The sequence below is a fragment of the Erithacus rubecula genome, assembly GCF_903797595.1.
Source record: "Erithacus rubecula genome assembly, chromosome: 10".
NCBI lineage: Eukaryota > Metazoa > Chordata > Aves > Passeriformes > Muscicapidae > Erithacus > Erithacus rubecula.
Genome location: NC_136662.1, coordinates 3,893,693 through 3,917,745, shown reverse-complemented (window position 1 = coordinate 3,917,745; position 24,053 = coordinate 3,893,693). Strand labels below are relative to the sequence as shown.

The 24,053-nt window shown below is 41.1% G+C and overlaps 1 protein-coding gene across 11 annotated transcripts in view; it reads right to left on the bottom strand.

The window, feature by feature from the left end:
* DAB1 (DAB adaptor protein 1) overlaps nucleotides 1-24,053 on the bottom strand; it is a 393,755-nt gene that overhangs the window by 11,800 nt on the left and 357,902 nt on the right. For 5 of the 11 annotated variants that reach the window (XM_079313508.1, XM_079313509.1, XM_079313511.1 and 2 more), the window contains 9 exons: nucleotides 22,680-22,811; nucleotides 21,970-22,089; nucleotides 21,316-21,354; nucleotides 19,947-20,012; nucleotides 15,541-15,600; nucleotides 4,551-4,613; nucleotides 3,348-3,456; nucleotides 1,133-1,681; nucleotides 210-337 (listed from right to left, as the gene is read on the bottom strand). In XM_079313508.1, the coding sequence (XP_079169634.1) occupies nucleotides 210-337; nucleotides 1,133-1,681; nucleotides 3,348-3,456; nucleotides 4,551-4,613; nucleotides 15,541-15,600; nucleotides 19,947-20,012; nucleotides 21,316-21,354; nucleotides 21,970-22,089; nucleotides 22,680-22,811 (1,266 nt within the window). Of the gene's footprint in view, nucleotides 1-209; nucleotides 338-1,132; nucleotides 1,682-3,347; nucleotides 3,457-4,550; nucleotides 4,614-7,239; nucleotides 7,297-15,540; nucleotides 15,601-19,946; nucleotides 20,013-21,315; nucleotides 21,355-21,969; nucleotides 22,090-22,679; nucleotides 22,812-24,053 lie in introns of all 11 variants that reach the window. The other 6 variants (XM_079313503.1, XM_079313506.1, XM_079313504.1 and 3 more) reach the window with 4 other exon arrangements.

Genomic DNA, 24,053 nt, shown 5'->3' with positions numbered 1-24,053 from the left:
CAGTGTCAGTGCACATCAGCAGAAATGTTGTGCTACCAGCTCTCAAACCCAAAGCAGGACAGGAATTCTGGCTGCAGCTCCCTCATAAGCACCACCCAACTCTACTGGAAAAAATTATTTCTGACACTACAGAACAACATTTAATCAGCTATTAACTTTTCTAGCTAAAAAGGAGACAGTGAGGATTTAGAAACCTTGTTGCTACTCACAGCCTCTGGCTCCTCACTTTTGCTTGGGCTTTCAAACCCCTCTTCAAAGAGGTCATCTGCAGCAGGGTCACTCGTATGGGATGCTGATGATTTTGATGGAGAACTCTGTCTGGGTGCAGGGGTTGGAGCTAAACAAGGATTAAGGCAACAGCAACAATTATTCTGTTGATTTCTTCAAAAAGACAATTCAGCACAGAATTTGTTCATGCTTTTACATCCTTCAACTTTCACCACCCATGAGAATCATTCTCTAACCAGGAGCTGCAGGAGGTCACAGTTGTCATTATCAATCCCATGTGTTTGATTTCATTTGGCAACTCCCAAATTAAGTTTGGCTGCATCTGGCCTATGCCTTTATGAACCTGGGAGACACCACCACATTACATTAGGAATGTGTGAGTCACCTGCTCTGTGGCAGGTAAGTGAAAAAGGTCTCTGACTGGCCCCTGGTGAATCTCTTGAATTCCTCTTTTCAGCAGTCTGCAAATCCCCCACACCATGCTATGAACATCATAAGCTTATTTTACAGCTCTTCAATGAAGTTCCCCATGTGTCCAGTATGTCAAGCTAATAAAATAAATACCCATCCCCTAATTTCTGCAAAGTATGGATGAGACATAAGTGAAACCAATTGTTAGGTTGAATGCCATGGGCTTCTTCCAACCAGCTTCCATGTTCCCATCACAATACAAATACTACTGTTTTAGAAATTAAATTTCAGACTGTAGCTATCTGGGCTGTTCATTTCTATGACCTCTGAAATTCCTCTCTGATATTTCCCTTCATGGCTGGAACACATTTCTTAAGCCAGAGCATGCATGGAGGTTTTCAGTATCTGGGTGGGAATTTAAGAAGAGACAGAAGAGCTTTGAGGAGCAGCCATGTCTCAGGAAAGGGATGGCTGAGAGCACATCAACACTCACGTGAATTCGTAGATGGTGTCGTGGAAGTCACAGGAGTCAAATTTAACTGAGAGATGTCGAAGTCATCACAATCATCTGCTTCCTGTGCCATCCCAACTTTGTTAAAGTAACTTGAGAAGGCCTCTGAGGTACAACTGAGGGAAGGCTGATCTGGTTTTCTTGATGGCACTGGTGGAGGCTGAGCCATCTGGAAATCTTTGAACATTTCTTTTCCCATTTTCTGCCTGGGCCTGTCTGTCTGCGGACTCGATCTGTTGGAATCGCTCGTGGGGGGGACGGTGGCTATAGGAGCAATGGTACCTTGAAACATGGCTGCTTGTAAAGGCAAAACAGTTTGTGTTGGCATGAAGGCAGCGGGCTGGAACTGGCCAGCCACGGGTGGCCACGGCTGCTGGGTGGGAGGGAAGATGCCGGGCTGGCCCCACGCGATGGGCTGTCCCCCCTGCATCACCTGAGCGACTGGAGGCTGGGCACCCATGGCCAACTGCTGCTGGACAAGGGGCTGCTGGCCCCAGAAGGAGGGCAGGACAGCTCCCATGGCAACATAACCTTCAGGGAATAGAGAGAGGAGAGGGGGGACAAACGGGATGGGTGATTTTAAGGGTGCTGAAAAGCGGCGCAATAAATCAGAAAGGTGCAGAGCTGCAGCACAGTGAATTCACATCACTGCACACACACCCACAGACAGAACCACAGGCTGGGGGGTTCTCAAAGCAATCATCTCAAATTGCATCATCATGCAATACTACCGCTGCTACTAATAATAAAAAAATCCACCCCAGATGATTTCAGATTAAAACCCTCACACTTGGTTATTACCCAATTACTTGAAAACATCAAAAAGATCTTGAGCTTCTGCTGCACTAAATACCTATTAACAAAAACTGCTTCAGGTATTAGGCTAACATAGCCTCCTCCAGTTGAGGAGGAAATTAAAGATTAAAACTAAAATGATAATTGCTTCCTGTCAGACCTGAAGCCTCCTCTAAAGATACCAAGAGTTTGACTGTGAAGGAATTATAGCATCAGGTGCTTTTTTATTTATAACAACAACAAAAATGCTCTGAAACTAAAACTCCTGTACAACATTTTACAAATTAAACTACCTAACATAATTATGTTCCACTGATAGAAGTACTGTGCTTTACAGATATGCTGTTTCATGTTTAAATTCAATACTTACCACTAATACTTTGCATAATGTAACTTCTCTCTCAATTTTAATATTGCTATAGCTTTAAAACTCTTGCTTCCAACCTGAGTGTTTCCTCAGTCCTTCTGTACCTTTTTCACTTTGCTTTATCTCTAGGCTGTTTTGTAATCACAAACATAAGGGTGGCTGCTATGTTGTAAAGGGAAAAGCCCAGAACTCAATATAATAAAAAAATAAGGAACTGAACTTTGAGAGACCTATTTCCTGAGTGATGGAAGGAGCTCAGATGCATTTTTGCTCCTAGAGATGTCCAGATTCTCCAGACCCCAGGATGAATTCTCCATCACCCCTGCTGTGACCTCATCCCAGCAGAGGTTTCCATCTGACATTATCCCCAAACACTTCACTGCCACTGGAACCTGTCTGAGGTGCAGGGGCTGATCTGGTGCCATCAGAGCAGGTAACCAATTAGAAAATCACTGCTGAATGATTCAAGGCACTCTCCCTCCTCCTCTTCCTCCTTCTCCTTTCTTTTCCCAAGTGGAGCTGAGAGCACCGGGAGAGATCAGCAATCAAACCCCAGTGTCTGTGCAGAATGCACCCAGCTTCTGAACTCTGAGCACTCTGAGGAACACAGGGAAGTCTAGAGGACATTCCAGGACTTGACAAACTGGAATACATTTGAAGTGCAATCAAATTCTCAGCCTGTGTTTACTGGAGACAAGAGAGGATATTCACTGCTAGCACACAACTCCCAAATCTAAACTAAATGCTGTTCCCTCTCTTGCTCCTGGACCTGGAAGTTCTGTCATCCAAATGGCTGAATATGCTTGAACTCCCAGTGACTTTTTTGGCTTCTGCTTTAAAAAATGTAGGCAAATTCAAACTAATGTACTCCCTGCTTATTAAAGATTTGCTTTGCCTTGCCCTGAAGCACTGACCTCAAAAGCTTTCCCCATTCCACCCTGCTAAAATCAATGCCCTGAGTACTGAAATGCAAACCAGAGCTGGGTCCTGATCCCCAGATCTGATTCCTGACTATAATTCCAGTGCTCTTCTTACCTGAGGGTACAGCAGCAGTGCTGAAAGGTACAGAACCAAACATGTCTGTACTAGCAGGGAGTGACTGGGATGAAGATGGGATAAAGGCATCACCTGGAGTAGCAGGAGTCTGCAGGGAGACAGGGACAAAACACAAGGGTGACAATCAGCTGCAGCTTCACATTGCTGTCACATCACCTGCAACTCTAAAAATCCAGGTTTGAAGAATGAGAAAGAAAAAAGAATGGAAGATGTAGAAAGAAAAAAGCTATAGAAATAAAAGTATGATGTGAGGAAAACAAAGAAATGGAGAAACTTTCTATCAGAGGAAAAAAATCAAGGTGAAATTTTCACTGGAATACATCACATGCAAAATACTGACACAATTTCTTTCTCTAGGACATACAGACTTGTGATTTATTTGTTAGGTGACAAAAGGGAAAGGCAGTGACAAAGGCATATTAACAGTTAAAGTAAATGAAATAGCTACACAGAATAGTACACTAGGTACACAGAATAAATATTGCTTCTAATTAACCAACAGGACCAGAATCATAGGTCTGCATTAAAGGAGAAGCCAAATGCAGCTGAGTAAGCTGAGGATGAGCAGAAAGGGCTTTGAACATCTAGAATGACCCAGAATATATTGCAGATTTGATGCTCCTGACCTCAAAACCACTGAATTTTCTCAGTATATTCACACTTCCCTACAGCTTAATGTAAGATTCAAAAGCTTTATATGATTTTTTGTTGTCATCTTATAATGCTGAAAAACATGGTGAGCCTTTTTTTTCCCCTTATAATAAATACAGCCCTTTCTCTCTCTTTCTCTTAATTTCCCTCCTTTAACAGCAGATTTGGGATCTGTGCTTGGTGGATCCAGGGACACAAAACATGAGGCTGTAACTGGATCCTCTGCAGTGCAGTGAGAGTGCAATGAAGCATTTCCCTCTGACAAACACCAGGAATCTGCAGCTCAGGCTGCACCCTCTGTGACACTTAGCACTAGGGCAGAAAAATAAAAATCAAAGGTATTTTGGCACATTGTTGTGAAGCAGGGACTGCACGTTCAATTTACTTCACTTTTATTTTCCTGCAACCTAAAAACTACTTTGAAATCCTCCCCACTGGAATGGCTGAGGACACAAATTGTAAATGTGCTCAATAAATGTGGTGAAAAAAACATGCAGGGAAAAGCACAGTGCAGTTTCCCTGGGTACTCACTGGGGGAGAGGTTACATCAGGAGGAGTGGACATGTCCCCAAAAAGCTCTAGTTGGGTAACAGCCTGTAAAGAGAGAAAAAAAAAATCCATTTATCTTTTGAGGAGAAGAAACTGTGAGTTAAGTAGTTATAACTTGTAAAGTTATCTGATAGCAAAAAACAAGAGAAACATTCCCAAAATCCTGCAGGCTTCAACTGTGAGGTCCCACATGGAGGAAACACACAGGCTCAAAATGTGGAATTTTAATATTGCTAATAGACCCAAATAGCCAACAACTCACAATAAAAGCAATTCTGTAGGGAATTCTCCAAAATGAAAAAAAAAAGAAAGAATAAAACAAGAAACAACTATCCAGAACATGCAGTGCCAGAAGGATGCAGGAGGGAAGGGTTTTTAAAGTGCTGCCTGATTTCCCCTTGCCCATGGGACAGGTGTGACCTGGATAAGTGGACTTGAAGGAGGATGCACAACTGGGTTATTGCAAGTTTGTGGCTCTACATTTAATTCTTGTTAGAAATATTTCCTTGGGATGCCCTTCACTGGGAGCTCAAAACAGGTCACCCATGCAGGCCTGGCTAACTGGACCAGAAGAGAAAACACATTTTATTATAAGAAGCAACTTGAGTGGCTGAATAATCAAAGCTCCTTCACAGGTTCTAGAGCAAATTTACTCCCTTCCACCCACCTGCAAATGGGTTCAGCTGGAGTTCAGGGATGTTAAAGCACAGATCCCTTATTCCACCCTTATCAGGAGGGTTTACTGGGAAGTTTTGTGAGAACCCAGAACTTCTTCTTACTACCTTTCTTGCTGGTTTTCCCAGTATCACACCCACAAAATGTAGGAAGGCACAATTCTCATTATGAACAAGATTTAATGCAAATCTTAGCTCATTGAATCTTCTCCCCATCTTAGGCACATAAAACTTGGATCCTCCTCTCACACAGACAGGTTTGACATCCAGTTGAGTCTTGTCCTGCAAAAGCAGCCCCTGAATGTTTTGGACAGTAACTAAACTGGCAGGTCAGGCTTTACAGCCTTCCAAGATCACCCCAAGATTTTTTCCTGCCTTCAACCTTCCATTAAAAATCCTCCCTTAAGGAGTGAGACTACACATATCAAAAATTTATACATTTTTTCAATCCAGTCTCTATTCCCACACATAAAAGTAATACCACAATCACTCAGAAGTGGAATTTGTCTAAGCAGCTCTGTTGATTCTCAGCTTCATATCACAATGTACCCAGGGATGAATTATCTCACATTTTCTCACATTATGTTTCATATTAAAAAAATCACATTGCTTAAGTGCTATGACAGTGCATTTTCTTCTTATGGGTTTGTATATCCCTCTAAGTATCTGCATGGAAATGCAGAAGGGAAAAAGAGGGGAAGCCACATTTTCATCAGGTTACACCAATTCTAATGCTCTGTACTAAAATACTGCCAGGAGTAGTTTAAAAAAAAAAAAAACCAAACAAGCAACAAACCCAGCCTAAGTTCCTGCACAAACACATCAGGCAAGGGTTGTTAAAAACAAGTGGGAATAATGACAACAGCAGCACTCATTTGGAAATCACTTCAAGCCTCCTGCAGGCACTGCTGACTCCAGAGATGTCAGTGACACTGAAATACTCCAAGAGCCACTTTCTTCTCATCTCTCCAAACTCCTGTTTAGCAGCACCCCAAACCTGCCCTTCTCCTTGTGAACTATTCTGTTTGCTCCTAAGGAACACTGGTGTCCTTTTTCCATGAGCAAAAGCTCCCCTGTGCCTCCAGCCCAGGTGAGGGAGCAGATGAACAAGCCAAGGAGGATGGGAAAGGGCAGGGGACACACAGCTGTGTGCAAAGCTAGACTTTTTTTTTTTTTTTTTTTTTTTTGGTGGAAAAAATAGTGTAGGTTTCACAGGAATGCTGGGAATTGATAGTCAGTATACTTTGGAAGTCTGGATTATATGACATGGATCTGAAAGGTGGTAACTCAGATCCCTGTGCCTCCATACTCCTGGAAAATGGGAACAGTGATGCTTCTCAGAGAGCTTCAGGGTGATGGATCTTTGGGCACTCCTCACAGATATAATTCTGTTAAAGCTCTGCAGACACATTTCTAAACAAGCAGCTGGAGAGAGTGATAGGAAAGTCAACAGCACTTTGTTATAATAAACCCTCACTCACAATATTCCCCAGGAAAAAGAAATACATTTACAGGGGAATTTTTTTTCCTTTTTTACAGAATAGCAACCTCATATGCAGCAGGAGCTACAGAACCACATGAGAGAACGTGAACACAAATTTAGTGGGAACACAACACCTTCATTTACTGACTGGAGGAGCTTTAAACAGCAACCCTTGGAGGTGGATTTTAAAATCCCAAACGGTTCAGGAGTCTTTTTTTTCTACAACCCAGCTCCCAGCCTGAATAAATGAATGCATCTTCTCTGACACAGAGCTGCCTTTATCTACTTGCAGCACACAAGATCCTGGACACCAAGCACTTATCTTTTATTTCTGTGATTTCACTGTCACTACAGAACTGATTTCACCCCTTATGCTTCATTAAGATTACTCACATCTGATATTAGCTATGTTCCAGTGAAGATAATCCCAAGATGAACATTTTCCAATTGCACTATTCCTATAGATGATTTCAGCTATATTTCCTTAAAATATTTTTTAGTTTCACAACCTTACCTGAGTGACTGAAACAAGATTTTCATCAATGTCCAGCAATAAGTTTCCATTCTCCAGCTGTAAAGCATGATTTATGAAATGAGATGAATGATTTATGAAAATGACATGAATTTCTGAGCATGAAAATGATAACCTCCATAATTATTGACTTCAGCATTGAAATGAAAACCCTTTCCATCTTGCTGTGAGCACAGATATGAAATCAGGCAGTCAAAACAGTGAGTCTGAATGCTGCTGGGATGTGGGGCAAACACACACTTCATTTGTGCTAAATCTCATCTTCTGGTGTATAAAGCAATTTTACCACTTGTGACACACCTATTTATTTCCCTAAATATTTATTAATTCAGCAATAAGCACAGCCAGTGAGCTCTTATCCTGCTTACATTAATGGAACTTTTCCCTGGCTTGGTGAAAGAAGGGATTTAACATCCTCAGGGGAAAAAAGAATGATTGAGTTCTGCATGACAAAAGCTCTAAAACCAAGTTATCTTCAGAAAAAAGCACACATTTCTCTGATTAGGGAAACTATAACATCAATGTAAACATAATTAAGATAATTATTTTCTTTCCATAGCAATTCTGAAAATTACATGAGCCAATTCAAGTTATATTTAAATCTATGGTTTGTGTGTATGTAAATATACATGGGAATAGACTGCCCACACATCTGTACATATCTGTGTCCATCCACACTTGGCACATATTATCACTTCAGAATGCTGAATTTCAGGTAACATTTGTTGTAGTGTTGAGACTTCACTTCTGCAGACACAAACAACAGCAGGCTGCTGAAAATCAAGTCTAAGATGACTGAGAGGCTTCATGCAAGTTACCAGTAATTCCATGTCACTTAAAAATCTCACAAACAGCCTAAAATGCTTCCCCACCACCCCCATCTCAGCACAGAACAGAAGAAAAGAGAAAAAGAAGAGTGGGAAAAGGCAAATCCAAAGTAATATAATGTCATTGTGCACTGTGTCCTGGAGCTGACCCTGCATTCCCCCAGCCCCAGGTGAGGAAAGGGTGAGAAAAGCTGTGTCCATTCCCTCCAAGAACTCCAGACTCTGACAATGCTCTCCAAACAAAGCAGAAGGCTTTTGGAGAGCCCAGTTTTGGCCAGCAGTTCATCACTTTGTGCTCTGACAATCCCCCTTGTTGGCCCCTCACCCTCCAGCACCAGAAGCATGGAGAGATTCTCCAGCTCTTGGTGTTTCTCCATGTGAGGATTCCACCCCAGAGAGATGGAAAAGTTTGGTTTAATTAATCAGAAAGGCACAGGTTAAATGTGAACCCCCCTCCAGCTCAGTCCCCACCAGCATCTGGGGAGGAAGAAGGAGAATTAATCCTTGTGACATGAAACCTGCAAATCTTTCAAACACAAAATATGTAAATCTGCCTCCTCAAAACAGCAGCACCACTCCAAGGCAGGAACAGTTTTAAACCACTCCAAGCAAGCAGAGAAATTCCTTATGGCACTTTTCACTATTCACTACAAAATAACTTACTGTCCAGGAGCTGGAGAAAATTCCAGAGTGCACAAGCCATGGCAATCACAGAATTACAGATTATCCTGAGCTGGAAGGCACCCATAAGGATAAGGGACAAGAGAACTGCTGCTTTCATTAACCATGTAAAACTGATCCACTCCTGTACTCCCTCTGATCACCAAGTCCTCTGAAAAACATCTTTTCTAAGCAATGCAGAAGTTCAGAATTTAAAAGGGAAATCTAAAACAGGGCTCTTGTGCTCACATGAGTGTGAAGCACCTTCTTCTTTCACTCCCATACACATATCAAGACAGAATATCCAACTTCTGCTACTCAGTCTGTTTTTCACCAGCAGCAAGGGATCTACACTGACATATGGCACGAGAAAACCTGCTTAATACTGCTATACTATTGCAAATGAGATGATAAAAGTAGCATCTCACAAAATGTGGTTTTGTAATCTCAGAGAATGGAGCAAAGATGGTGCTTAAACACACACAAAAAAAATATGTGGTAATTAACTTGTACTGTGCTACACAGCTCAGCAAGAAAAAAAGAGTACCAAGGATACTAAATATAGCAAATAACCAGCAATTAGTAATTAACCTTTGAGCTGGGTATTAGCTATGAGCTCTTTTAAGGCAGCAGAGGGATTTAAATTTGGTTTCCTGCACTCAGGGTGAGTGTTAAACCACAGCCCAGCAGACAAAAGAGGAGTCACCCAACCACAGCCTCTCTGCATCTCCAATTCCCTTTTTCTGGCATGGATTTTACATGGAAGTCTATTGACAAGTCAAACTAAAGATTTTCTCTCTTATTTCAGTTGAACATTTAAATATTTTGGCTATGACAAATAATCTTTCTGATGGTTCAAATGGTTACTGTGGCTCAGCAAGGCCCCAGTTGTTTGCACCTTCCACCACAATTTGATATTGCTACAAGCTCCATGAGCTGCAAGCTTGCTAATTAACCACAACTCATTCTAAAAAAAAAAACAATTAGAGCCACAATGAAGGAGCATGTTGGCTTCTGACTAAACCCATCATCAGTCAAACCACGTCTGGTAGATTGAGACACACTGAAAACATCCCACAGACATTGTTTTCTTGTAAAACTACTGCTGAATTAATGAAGTGGCATGGGAACTCAACAAAGAATTGCTCAATTACTTCCCAATTAAAGAGAATACACAGAAGAATGTGTGTCAAGAAAATATTATCAATGTCTTTGCAATCTGCAGCTTCCTAGAGGTCCTAAAGATCCTCAAATGCCATGAACTTCCCCAGTTACAGAATGCTGTCACCAGCCCAGATTTCCAGAGCCACAGCTGAGCACAACCCTTTCATTTTAAGGCTGCTGTGAACATTTTATTATAGAATCAAGAATTGTTTGGGGTGGAAGGGACCTTAAAGCTGATCCCTGGGACACCATCCACCAGAGCAACCTGGCTTTGAACACTCCCAGAGATGGAGGCAATTCTCAACCAGCACAGGTCATGTCAGCAACATGAGCTGCCATGAAACCCCTGCTGGATTCTTTATCCAAAATACAGGCACATTTGGGGCATCTGACACTGCACAGGGCAAAACCCCAGAGCTCAGAATCCCATGGGACACAGGAATTCTGTTTAAAGCCCTTTTCAGTTTCACAGGGTGACTGTGCATTAGTGATCACAACCATTCTCCTTCTGGGGATTCTCCTGGAGCATAAACCCAAGTCCTGGGTGTGATGTACCCAGGGCAGCCTCGAGTCCCAGTGCATTCCCAACTCCCCAGTTCCCTTTGTCTGGTGACTGGGGAGCCCTGGATGTGCTGGTTATCCTGTTAGTCAGTCCTGCACAGCTGAAGAACTGGGGCTGTTGGATCTAATTGACATGCCAGATTACCCAGACGTGTTGAGGGAATTGAATTGCTCCAATGTTACTCAATATCTTCCTTTAAATTAAGGAACTCTTCATATGATCAAAACAGACTCTTACTCATTTGTTTATTTTCTCTTCATTTGCAGGGAACTTAATTCTGAATTCCCTGTGTACTTGGGGTATTTACTCTTCTAGGAAATGGTATTTACAATGCTTCAATTACCACTTTTCTCTGACAGACTCTAATAAATCAAGAGTTCACCAGAGTGGCTCCAAGCCCCCAGTGCTCCCAGGCTACACATTCCCAAGATAATGAAACTCCCCAGGCACAGAGGGTGCTGGTGCAAAGGTCCCAGACATGTGGCCAGGACAGGGAAAGAGGAGCCCTTCCATGCCAGCCTGGGGACAAGGGGTGGCTTCCTTTAACTGCAGAGGTGATGAGAACTTCCATGTGGGAGCCAAATTCCACTTCTGGACTGAGGACAGGATGCTTGCAAGGAAAAAAACTTAGCAGTGGAAGGGAATAAGGCACAACCTCATGTTTATTATTTAAAATACTTGCAAGGCACCATTTGACAGGTGTATCTACGGCTTTTCAAAACAACAGGTGACTGGAACTTTAACCAAACTTCAAAAACAAGTTATTTCTGCCTTCATTACTAAATACCATGTCATCATGGTATTTCCCAAACTTGGAAATCCCATGAGTTTCAGCAGGCAAAAAAGCCAAGCCCTGGGCAGCACTGAATCAATCTGCAAAAATCAAACCCCTAATTGTGCAAATGATGTAATTCAAGGCATAAAGTGATGCAGTCCAGGTAAAGCTTCAAACTTCACTGCTTAGGAAGCAGGCTGTAAATAAATGTTTTAGGAAATTACTCTGAGCTGTAAGGCTCTGAACAAATCCAAAAGCAGTGAATCAACACAAGGCACAGCTGTCAATTTAATGTATCAGCTTCTATCAGAAAAAAATCTGCTTGGGTCATATTAAATAAACGACAAAAATTCACTGTGTGACAGAACTTTGTGCCACAATCAATGAGATCCATCTCTGGTTCAACTACACTTTTTCCTTCCCTTTGGAGAATATCAAAAGGTGCAAAATATTATCCAAAAAATGCACAGGCACCTAGGGAAGTTCAGGAAGATTAGGGAGGAGAACCTGGCTTCTGCTTCCTGTGCCACTGAAGTTTTTATTAAGGAATAAACCAGAAAATATCCCAGAAAATACAGCTCAAGAAAACCCCAGCTGGATGAGGCATGGGGCAACCTGGTCTAGTGAAAGATGTCCCTGCCCATGGCAGGAGGCTGAAACAGAAGATCTTTTAGGTTCCTCCCAATCCAAATGATTTAATGATTTCCATTATATGATTCTGCCTAAAAAACAAAGCCCCACCAAAACATCAACCCAAGCCACAAGACACTGTCTCAACAAACTAATATATTTTATAATTCTGCAACAAGTAGCTGTAGCTGTTAAAAATGCAGATCCCACACTGCATTATCAAACCTCATACACGGGGTTTAATTGAGTGTGACTAAGTCAGGACATTTGAACACAGGTGCCTCATTCAGCAAATGTAAATAAAACTGGACAGTTCTCCCAGCACAGATGGCCAGAGACCAGGACTGTGCCCTCCCTTTCTCCTCATGTCTGAGGATTTCATCCTGGAAACTTGACTGTGGAGGCTGAAGTCAACACCAGCAGCCTGCAGGTTATTTCTGCAAAGCCACTGATGCAAATTCTGGGAGCAGCCACATCCCTGCCTGCATTGTCAGGCAGCTCTTGGGTCTTTACACAGCAGCAAGATGAGCTGTTTGAAAACCTTCATGAAATTGTTAAACAGATAGTTTAGACATCTTGATGAGAAGGTTTTATTGTGATGTGACTGACAGTCTCTGTGAAGGGTATTTACAGTCTGACTGTTATTACTAAAAACACCCTGACAGGTAGAACTTGATGTGGATGTTTAATGGGGAGACGAAGGGAAATTATGACAAAAAGAACTCATTAAGCATTTCCCTTTTTTAGAACAGTTAATTTCACACACAGAACTAGAATTTCTAAGTGGAGCATGCACCACCTAACAGAAGATTTTAGGGTAAGCCTGCTTTCTTTGTCTTGAAGTGTACTCTCAGTGAATGGGGAATAGGAGAATTGGTCTAAAGACAGAGCAGACAGAAAATAAGAATGAATTCAAGAAGTGAGAGTTAATACAGAGGAAGGGAGAGGTTCTGAATTCCAGGGAAAGTGTGTGTCTGGAGCTCAGCTGCACACCCAGCAGAGGAAAACCACAGCAGAGCAGGATTTTCTGGGAAGGGGTGCAGCAGAGAGATGGGGAAATACAAGAATTACATTGAGTAAGCAATCTTTTCATCCCAATGTCAGAGAAGTGACTTGGCAAGCAGCCACTGCTGATAATTGAGTTCAGTGGGTCTGTTCCAACCCTGGGATGTGAGGCTCTCATTCCTTTCTGCCTCATTTGTTCCGTATTTACATTATTTGATATCAGAGATCATGAGGAGCCAGGCTATAAAGCACTTTGACACCTGCTGACAAACGGCCTCACACACTGGCACAGCATTGTTAAGGATGTGAATACACAATTCTGAACTCTCCTGCTCCTCCCTGGCACCACCAGGGAGGTGCTTCACACCTTCAGCCTCAGTGGGATCCCACATCCATGGAGAAATATTTGCCCAAATGGTTCAGGTGTGTCTAAGGGAGCTGTATCTTACTGAAAATCAGTGTGAATTACACTGCCCAGTTTCAAAGCAGCCCCTGGAATGGGAATTCTGCACTCCAGCCTTCACACTGTGGTGGATCTCACCCCACCTCAGCCTAACTTTTAGAAGCCATCCTACCTGCAGGTGATTTAAAATCAATCTGCAGCCTCCAAAGGACCATGTGCAGATGCACATTAATTTCCATCTGAGAGGGACAGATGGGAGGAATTTCACAGGATCAGAGAACCACTGAATGGTTTGGGTTGGAAGGGACCTTGAAGAACATTTCATTCTAACCCCCTGTCATAGACAGGGAATTCTCCCACTGGAGCAGGTTGTTCCAAGGCAAATCCAATCTGAGAAGTGACCAATTCTCTCCACTGGTTACAGAGAGAAAAGGGAGGGCCCTGGATGGGATGAGCACTTCAATATCCCTCACTTTTCTCCTTTATTTTATTTATTTTATTTTATTTATTTTTTTTTTTTCTCCCCCAGAAACTCCATCTCTGTCAAGGTACTGTGGGCAATTCAGCCTGAATTCAACCAAAACTTGCTGCATTAAGAGCTGAATATATCACCAGGAGAGAGAATTCATGGTGCCTGAAACCCATCAGGAGCCACAAAAAAAGTTTCTCACTTCATTCATCCATTAGGAAATTACTGAAAGCAAGACCTCCTAATAAAGGAAGTGTCCTTACATGTTTAAACCAGGTACATGAGCTTGATTATTTGCCCTCAGATTGAATTTTAGAGGTTTATATAATAGTGACAGCGATAAATTAAAAACAAAATTATGGCAAGTGTCTCAATGACAGAGAGTCTCATGTGTGGAAGAGTGTGCAATAAATCAGATGGGCAGTGGAATATTAAATTGCTAATTTTAAGAGCTATTGCTCTTTCTTTTTTCTTTTTAATACATACTAATATGAAAAGGTGAAACAGGATCTCAGCTACCTCTTTCTCCCTTTTCTCCTTTCCTTCATTACTTCATTAATTAATGTACAGAAGTTGATGAGAGAAAAAGCTTCAATCCCTTTAAATTTAACCATGAACTAGCCAAAAAAAAAAAATAAAAATAAGGTGCAACCAGCTTCATGGAGATGGCAGATTAAATATATTTGATGATTATAGAGTGGATTCTATGAGTCCTATATCTTACATCTGCTATTTACAGGACAGAGTACCAGAGTGTCTGCAGACATGATTGCAAGCTCTGCACACCCAGTCACACTGCAGCAACCTAAATTACACACTGCACCCTGAGTGAAATTGAAGCATCACTGAACGGATAATAAAAGAGTCAGGGGAAAAGCACAGCAGAAAAATTGTAACACTGAACTATATGAAAAACTACATGAAAAGTAAGTGAAAAATCAACAGCTACTCCATGCCCACAAATACCTCCATTAGTGATTTAGTGTGAGTTATTTCACCAGATTTTTGCAGGCAACATGAAGATGACTCTCTGTAAAAAAAACTCTCCTTTCTTGAACACAGGAATCTTCCCCATGCTTGCATTTCACTGAAATCACTGACCTTTCCCTTGGTTTTTCTCCATTCTCACACAGATCCTCAGAAATAATGATTTTGTAGTGTAATTCAATAATTTCTTGAGGCATTTATAGCACAAATTTATATTGAACAGCATAACCACCCTTCAGCAAATGCACACCTTGTTCTAAGGCATCTGTCACTCCTCTCAGTCACTTGTTACCATTCCTTACATATTTTAGGAATAAATGCTTCACCTTTTCAAAATGCCAATACACAGAATGGGAATGGTATTTTTTTGTCTAACATTACCCCTATTTTTTAATATTTTCCTGTCCATGCAAGGCACAGGACAGAAAAAATTCAGCTGAATTAAGTTGGTTTATTGTATACTTAGAGCACTTTAGAAACAATCCACATTTGGGTACCAGAGAGACCCTTCCAAACCAGGCAGCACCTCAAGCATTAAAGGGCAGAAGGCAACTCCTAACCACAAAAAACACATTTAAAAATGGTGACTTACCTAAAAATGAATTAGAAAAGACAGAAGGGAGATTCAAGCAATGAATGAGATGGATATAAGTGACATCACAATCCCAAACAACCCATAATGTATCGCTCACAAAAGTCACACCACGAGGAATATATCAAATGTTATAAACAATAATAAAAGTCACAGAAGCTAAAAACCACACTGCCCTTACTATATATATAAATAGGGAAGATACTTACACTTACAGGTTGACTTTTTGGCACATCATAAACACCTTCCTTCTTTTGGCTGGTAGGAACCTGCAACAGCAAAGGAAAATTGAGGTCACTACAAAAGCAGCCTGGATGAAAAAGTGAAAAGAGCAATTGTATTTATGCACAGGGTGTAAGTAAGTGAGTAGTTTATTTAATACTAATTTTTAATACTAATGAGATTGAGGATGGTTCCCTTCTTATCCAAGCAGGGCCATTAATGGAGAAAATACTGAAGAAATGAAACACCTATCTGAATTTTTACAGCCCAGCAGTGCTCAGAAAGGAGATTTCCATTCTCAGACAATTTTGGCTGCATGAATCCAGGTGTGCTTGGAACTCCTTCCTACTCAAATGGTTGTTTTTCCTTTAACTTGGGGTTAGGGATGTGCAATGGAAGTTATGGTCAGGTGAGTTCATCATCTCCCCAGATGAAGAGACACAGAGCAGAGTTACCAAGGTGAGGGTAAGAGATTTTATCCTGTGTCAGATTTCTTCCTCACAATTCATTTAATCAGCTGAAAAGAGTCCTGATACTGCAGTGGTGGGGTCTTGGGACAATGCACATAAACTTTGTGTGAGCCTTTGGTTGAGCCACCAGTCATGATCTATTCCCAGGGGATTTATAACCTGCTCCTGCAGACTCAGCTGCTGTGTAGTACTGGGCTGGGCTTGCCCAAGGACCACTTGTTTGCATATTTATAATTTCTGATTATATTTCCTGTCCTCCCTAGAAACACTAAGTGTCCACTGTAAATGACAAAAGCAAAAAGAACAGTAACCTGTTCTCATCAGTGGTGCTTTTCCACCACGCAAGGCATTCAGAGCACAAGTTACATTTCAGGCAACAATGAAACCTCACAGATCAATAGGATGATATTGCAAGTATGATAAAATTATGACCTTTTTGTTTTCTAAGAAAATAAGTATCTTAAAGTTCTGATATTAAACTCAGACTGGTCTAGGGGAAGCTGAAGAAACATTACTTATGCATTGCAATGTGCTATCATTTTCTTATTCTGTATAATATTCTATATAAAAACGTCTCTTTGCTGTTTCCCTACTGTTCTCTCACCCCATCACAACCTTCACAAGAAACTGTGTGTCTTTAACTTGGTGCACATTGAAGTTTGTCAAGAACTCTCAAAGAGAAACTGAATAAACTTTGTGGAAGACCTCTTCTGTTCCTATCCTTGTTTTTTTCTGGCTATTTCCACTAAGACCAGTATCACATTATAAATGTGAAACTGGCAGAAATTCAGTGCCATGGCAGTAAAAGTCTGGAAAGAGAGAAAGTTATAGGTGACAGTGTGAGAGCAGGGACCAGGAATGGTCAATTTAGGAGTCATTGGAAAGCAGAGTCTTCACAAAAAGAGGGGAAATATGGAAAGATAAACTGCTTTTAACTTTCATCAGAATGCATTTTTTTCTTTTTTTCCCTGAAATGTTTTCCTTTCAGCATTCCCTTCCTCCTTCCAGCCTTTCCGTGAAGTCATCCCAATCTGCACCTAGATCCAGAGCTGACTGTGGACTGAGCATTCCCCTGCACTGTCAATCCCCCTTTTCCTACTCCAATTTTTACCCAGAGAAGAGCTCCTTGCATCTCATATGAAGGCAGAGAAACTTTCCCAAAAGCCATTTCTCCCTCCCAGCTCGGTGCTGCCTGCCCTGCTGTCTTTTCTTGCTGTGCACCACCACATTCCTTTGCATCTCTGCTTACACTGGGGGGCTGCAAGGAATTGCTGGTTTTCCTTTGATTAGCAGCACCAGTAAGAGGTCCCAGCATTATTTCTGCTGTCAGCTCTGTCTCTGTGACAGGCTGTGAGCCATCTGGATGTCTTTGCATCTTGCAGCAATAACAGCACCACAATTCAGAACTCCCCATCCTGGATTGTCAGCTCCTCAGAGAGCAGAACTTGCCTCTCCACAGAGACCAACAAACACCAAACCACCTCCAAAATCCCATCTCCACCTCACCAGAAGACCAGGCAGCAGAGGAGATGATATTAAGCAGTCTGAGGGTTGGTATGTGCTCAGTGATTGAGTCCTTGCCTAACAAATTACAGCAACTTACACAGATAATATTAAAAGAGAAAACCCAGACAGTCTTTTGGGGTAATGAATCAAAGAAAGGTGACAGACAGAGAAAGAATGTTTAAAAAGAAAGTTGTGACCTCTATTATGCTAAAAAGAAATAGAAATTGTCACTTTCTGCATGTATCTTCCATCTGCAATTCCCCACGGGGTTGGAATCTCTTCCACCAAGGGAGGAGTGAATTTGTTGCATGCCAGCAAATGAAAAGCCAGAGCAGCACCAGCAGAAAGGTTTGGTGAGGCTGGAGCAGGGCTGTGAGAGGTTATTGAGCAGATATATGTTCAGCAGTGTCTGGTATGGGGAAGGCTTCACAGTAAATAATAGAAGCTGCCACAAATATGCATCATATAAAAAAAACAAAAAACAAACAATGACAAAAAAACCAATCAACCAAAAGCACACAAAAAAAAAAAGTAGAAGAGGATCTTTTCTGATTTTGCTTTTAATAGTAGCCTGATGGCTCTGAGATTACCAGGATCTTGTTAGAGAAACAATTTTGTGAGTGATCTGAGTGTAAAATCTGAGACTCAGCTTTGTGGAAGCCAAGAGCTCAGGAAGCCCCTGGGAGCTGGGAATCTCCAGACCAGTCTGCAGGGACACCTCAGCACCCATCAATGACAGAGAGCCCAAAAAATGACCCCTAACTCCCCAGTTCAGCATCTGCTGTACTCAGGGAGTGCCTGCAGCAAACACTAGACTGTGAATTCCCAGAGTATGCACATGAATCCCAGGAGTTTTCTGTGACCACTGTGGGAGGAAAAACTTCATCACATCCAGGTGCTGTCAAAGGAAGCCTTGAGCAATTCTCTGGTGACTTTAGCTTGAGATGAGGCGAGGCCTCACTAGCTGCTTTTCACCTCCTATTTCTATTTTATGGAAAAGGAACTTCCCAAAGAGTCCTCCAGTTCTCTGGGCCATTCCTGAGAACACAGCTCCAACTTCTTCCCTACACAACAATGTTTGCTGGAAGGTCTACAAACACTGGGAGCAAAATCTCCATTTTATTTCCTTCCACCTTAATTCTTTCAAGTGTCACTAAAAGCTCCACACTTTGATGAACAGCAATCACCATTTTTTGAACAGCAATCACCATTTTTTTCCCTCGAATCTAGTTCTCATGGGATTTTTAGTTTCTAGCACAAACCTGACAATTAGACTAGAGATTTTTTTAACATTTGCTGAGAATAGTCAAACTTTCAACACTGAAAATGTTCAGCCCTTAGGCAGACTCTCACCTTGAGAGCTCTGCATATCTTGGTCCAGAGATGCAAAAAGCTGCATTTTTGAGTGTGTGTGCCAGGGGAGCAGCAGGGAGAGATTAAATGAATCTCATATTAATGATCCTCTGATGGAATCTATAAGATGTCATTTTCTAATGTTCAACTTGCATTTCCCTTTCCCACTCAGCTCCTTTTTATTTTTGCTTACAGCTACACTAGCATCTCACTTTTTTTATCGTTTTCCTACATTTTCTCATTACTTAATGCTTTTCCTTTTTTTTCCTTTTAGTTCTATCCTTGCTTCTGCCTACCTTACAACTTTTTCCTATAAGGAGATCAACCTCTAGTCCAGCTGGATGAAATTCTTAATCACTGCTTGAAACTCCTTTCCCTGCACACTGAACAATTCCTAGAATCCCAATTCTCTCACAGCACACAAAGATCTCTGTCTATCCTCAGATTTTCCTCTAGTATGTGATACAAAATGAATTACATTATATTTTAATAAACCTCGTACTGATCCCTTGAGGATAAACTGAACGACAAAAGATTATTTTATATTGCTTTCAATGCAGTTTTTTGTCACTGTGAAGAATGTGAGCTTGGGCTTTAACATAACATATGCACTCTGAAAATGGTTTCCCTGGTCTGGGGGGGGGTTAGCCCTTGAGAGCTCTGAGGTTTTGCTCAGTTATTGCACAGAAACAAGAGCAGCACCACTGAAATTTCTAGGAATTGTTTGGATGGCCTGCCAACAAAATATCTTCAGCATGTTTCTTAGAATAGGTGCAAAAAAAAAAAAAATTTCAAAAAATTAACAGAAAAAGAAAAGAATCTCCGTTTATCACCTCATATGGTGTACTCAAAAGTTTGTGAGCTGACAAAGTTAATATAAACTTGCAGAAGCTGATATGACAAACAACAGAAAAATCACATTGTGGCTGGGCAGATAATGTCACCAGAATGAAATGCCAGGACATTTTTGGTGATGGATGAAAACTAAAAGCGAGCTATGTATGAAATGCAGTCTCATCAAAGGCTGGTTGGGGTGGGAAGAGCAGGGGGGAGAGGTTTTATACCTGATAAATGTTTTCCTCCGTTTCAGGCTCACGGATGGGCTCGTGTCCAGCCTCAAACACAATGTACTATGGCACCAGCGCCAGAGAGGGACAGTCAGAGATGAAACAGAAGGGAAAAAGGCCATTTGGAATTGTCAAAACAAAGGCAGGCATTAAAGAAACAACTTCAAAGCACAGGCTGGCAGCAGGACAAGGTTTGTTGGGAAGCACCAGGAAAGGTTGTTTCATATTTCATAAAGGGGCAATGAACAAGCCTAAATCTCCTCTTAATGATCATTAGAGCAACTCCCTAATTCTTCCTCGCCAGGGAGACTGCCTGTGGCTCAATATTAATTTTCTGAAGGCAACATGAATTTTGCCTCTTTTACATAATGGCAATTATTTCCACATGTATTTATTATCTCTGAATAGAGTGCTAAATCCAAGCTGGGAGAACAGGCTGGTGTGAGTGGAACAGGCCACATGGCAAAAGGCTGTCACAACACTTTTTCATTTTCAGGTTCTTGCTTTATTGTGAAGAGTACAGAACAAAACTCCTGACATTATAATAGCTGAACAGTAATTTAGGGCACCCTGGCTCTTATCATCTTTCTTGCTGCACCTTAGGCACTGTTCAATATTCACTAATGGTTGAATTGGTTCCTTTCAGCGTGGCTCCCACTGATTTGCCTAAGTGGAAGAACACAAAATCCCCAGGAAAAAAAAAAAGCAAACTATCACATATTTTGCTTCAGCACAAAAACACGAGAATGAAATTACATCTTTTTCTTCTTCACACTCAGTAGGGTATTGGACATGAATATATTGACACATTTCTGATAATCATCTTTGCTCCCAGACATTTTTCTTGGATGAAGCAAGACTTAAATTTCAGTTCTATTATTAAATCATAGCTCAAACACCAACAAGGGAGTGTGTTACAACATCAGTGCTACTGTCAGGGTTTTTTTTTCCAGAAGTAAATTCTGGCTCCACAGAAAACAAAAAGTCAGCTTATTACTATGAGAACAGGATGTCACCTTCTCTAATTTTCAGAGTACCTCTCTTTTCAGTTAAGAGTTTGTATTAAAAAATGATGACAAATCTCATTTTGAAGCTTAAAATCTGGATACACAAACCACATTTTAAGCAGACATATTTCATCTAATATTTCTATACTCCAAAAGAAATATTCCATTCTATACAGACATATTCTGCTATTACAGCTTAATCTCTAAGTATGCTACTTTCTGTGGAGGTTTTAAAGGTTTCTTACAAGACCTCTCTCAGTAAATTTCAAAACACCTTGTTCAAGGTTTTGGCTGTGTTTGGAGATAACATGTATCTAGTCATTTCTGAAACTCCAAGGCCATACAGCTTCAGAAATTACCTGGTATACAGGATCTTCTACATCTTCTTCCAAAATTGTCTACAGCAAAGTAAGAGGACAGGCAGTAAAAGCAAAGAACATAAACAGCAGAGATAAAAGAACTGTATTCAGAAATTAAAGGACAGCAAAGGAATAAGCAAAACGGGCAGGTAAGTTTAAAGTTTTGTTTCTTTAGGATACAGGTAAAGTCACATTATGGTACAAAGTAACTTTATTCAAGTTCCATCCGAGTTTAACAATCTGCACCTTGTTTGACTTGATTCAAATACACACAGTCAGAAGTATATTGAATCTCCCCTACAGTATGAGACAATTAAATCCTGACTTACAACACTCTAAACCTGACTACAACACTTACAACCTGACTTACAACACCGACCCTTCATTCAGATTTCCCTTCTGAATCAGGAGAAACACTAAGCAGGGAATGAGGGGATCATTTCCAGCTGCTAAACAGGTTCACCACACCCCAGAGACAGCTTCCAGCTGAGTTTAATCCTAGTCTGGGCTCAGGATGGTCCTTTGGGAGCCAGCACTGCTCCAACCCACTGCTGTCAGAAGTGCTGAGGATGCTCAGAGCCTCTCTGGAGCAACTTGGGGGCAAACTCCAAACCCAAACTTTTCGTGGCAGTAGTTCTAAGCTTATTGGTGTACCTGGTATACAGCCTGCTCACACTGTTTGTCCTTTTGTGCCTTTTTTTCCATTTCTTCCCTTTGTTTCAGTTCGTAGATGAGCTGAAACAGGTCTCTCAAGTCCAGGATTACAGGTTCAGCCTATGGAAGCAAAAACAGGGTGGAGAATTTCTGTAGGGGAAAATAAACACCTCTTATTCCATCCTGCTGGCAGAGCACTCAGAGCACCTCCACAATTAAACTTCATACAGAATTAATTTCTATCTCTGCACCCAGGCCTGGGTTAATTCCTACTGAACTAACTATGCTTGAAAATTAATGATAATTATAGTTATGAATATAAAGAGCATTATGAATATAAAAGGCACATGGATGAATGTAAAGGCATATTTATTAGTGGTTTCTCATCCACTGGAATTACAGTAGACTACACACAATGTGGGTTTCTATGAGTATAGGAACATAAGCAAATTTATCTTCATCCAGCCTAGCTTAGCCAGAAAGGTAAACAATAACTAATTATAACAAAACACATCATAAAAATCTGAGAACAATGAAACACATTCCCTTCTCCCCAAGCTGGTTCCATTAATTAGCTATTTAAGATCTACACAGACACTTGTGACCAGTTCAGCACAATCATAAACAACCCTAGACCTCTTGAACAGCTTTTCACAAATGGCTTTTCAGCTGAGTGACATGGCTGAAAATGACAGTGATTTGATACTTACTGCCTGGGCTGTTTTTATTGCCACAAATCTATGGTTTCCCTCCTTTCCACACACATATCCAAAGGCTCGGTGGTCTGTGATATCCTTTGCAATGTAGGAAATTTCATGAACTGCATGGTGATGCTGGAGTAGCTAAAAAAAAACCAACAAACAACAGTAGAGAATATCCATCAGAATGTTTGATTAAAAAGCAGTATAATTTCTCTTTCCCCACTTTATCTGGATCCCAACACATTCTAATATGAAAACCAATTAATATCTGAACCCTTTAAGCCTCTTTTTTCCTCAAAATCTTACCAAATTTGACTTGCTTTAGCAGGGTGATTAAAAGCTTCCATTGAAGATTTTTCTTGGTATCTTTAAGTGAGATAGAATTAAATAGAAAATGTATTATCTAGCTACTACCTATACAGCATCCCAGGCACAGAATCAGTATTTCTAGGTACATAAATAAACAGGGGGTGCAGAAAGCTGTAACTCTACACAGGGTGACTCCCAGGCCAGGCTGAGACCTCCAATACCTCCAGGAATCAGTACCAGGCAGTACCTGCCTTGTCTCCCCAAAAATCTGCATCAGCCAGTGTGAGAGATTTCACTTTAAGCAGCAACCCAGCTCCAAATATTTATTTTCCTCATAAAATGAATGGAAATGTAATTACTCGACTGGAAATCAATGCTGAATGCAAAAGTCCATGTTTTACTTAAAATCTCACTTTGGTGAATTGTAATAATAAAAAAGACTTAATTTTAACTGTATGAGCAAAACCCTTCCCAGAGAATCTGAGGCTCTTAGAAGCACCTCTTGTAGTGCCAGAATCTTTCTCATTTTGGACTAAACAGCATTTTATTATCAAAGTAATAGAGAAGTATTTCCACTTAAAATAATGTCCTTGGAAAGCTTATCTAAAACAATCTATTAGTTTCAATTTCTACCTTCTGATATATTGACCTGCTCTGGGGATAATGCTATTTCTGAGAGCAGGCAAAGCTTCACAGAGAATTCTTTGGAGGTCCAGATTCCTGCTGGCTTTGAGAAAAGCACATTTTGAAAACCAGCATGGTATCCAGGCAATCTCTAAACAACCAGTTATTTTTAGAGTTAAAATAAAAAGTGAAAGTTTGAAGATGCAGAAGTTTGTGTGTGGCAGGGGAAAGGCTGAGGGTGCAGGGCAGGGAGTGGGATCTGAAAGGAGAGGCAGCCTGTGAGAGATGGATGGCTCCACATCAAACAAAAGACTGGACATGTTTCATTTTCATTTCACAGTAAATGGCTCTTAATGTCCCTGTATCAAGACTGCTTGCTCGTGGCAGAGTGGCTCAGCTGAAGGTGCACTTCACACTCTCCAACATGTTGAGCATTTAAAATTAATGATG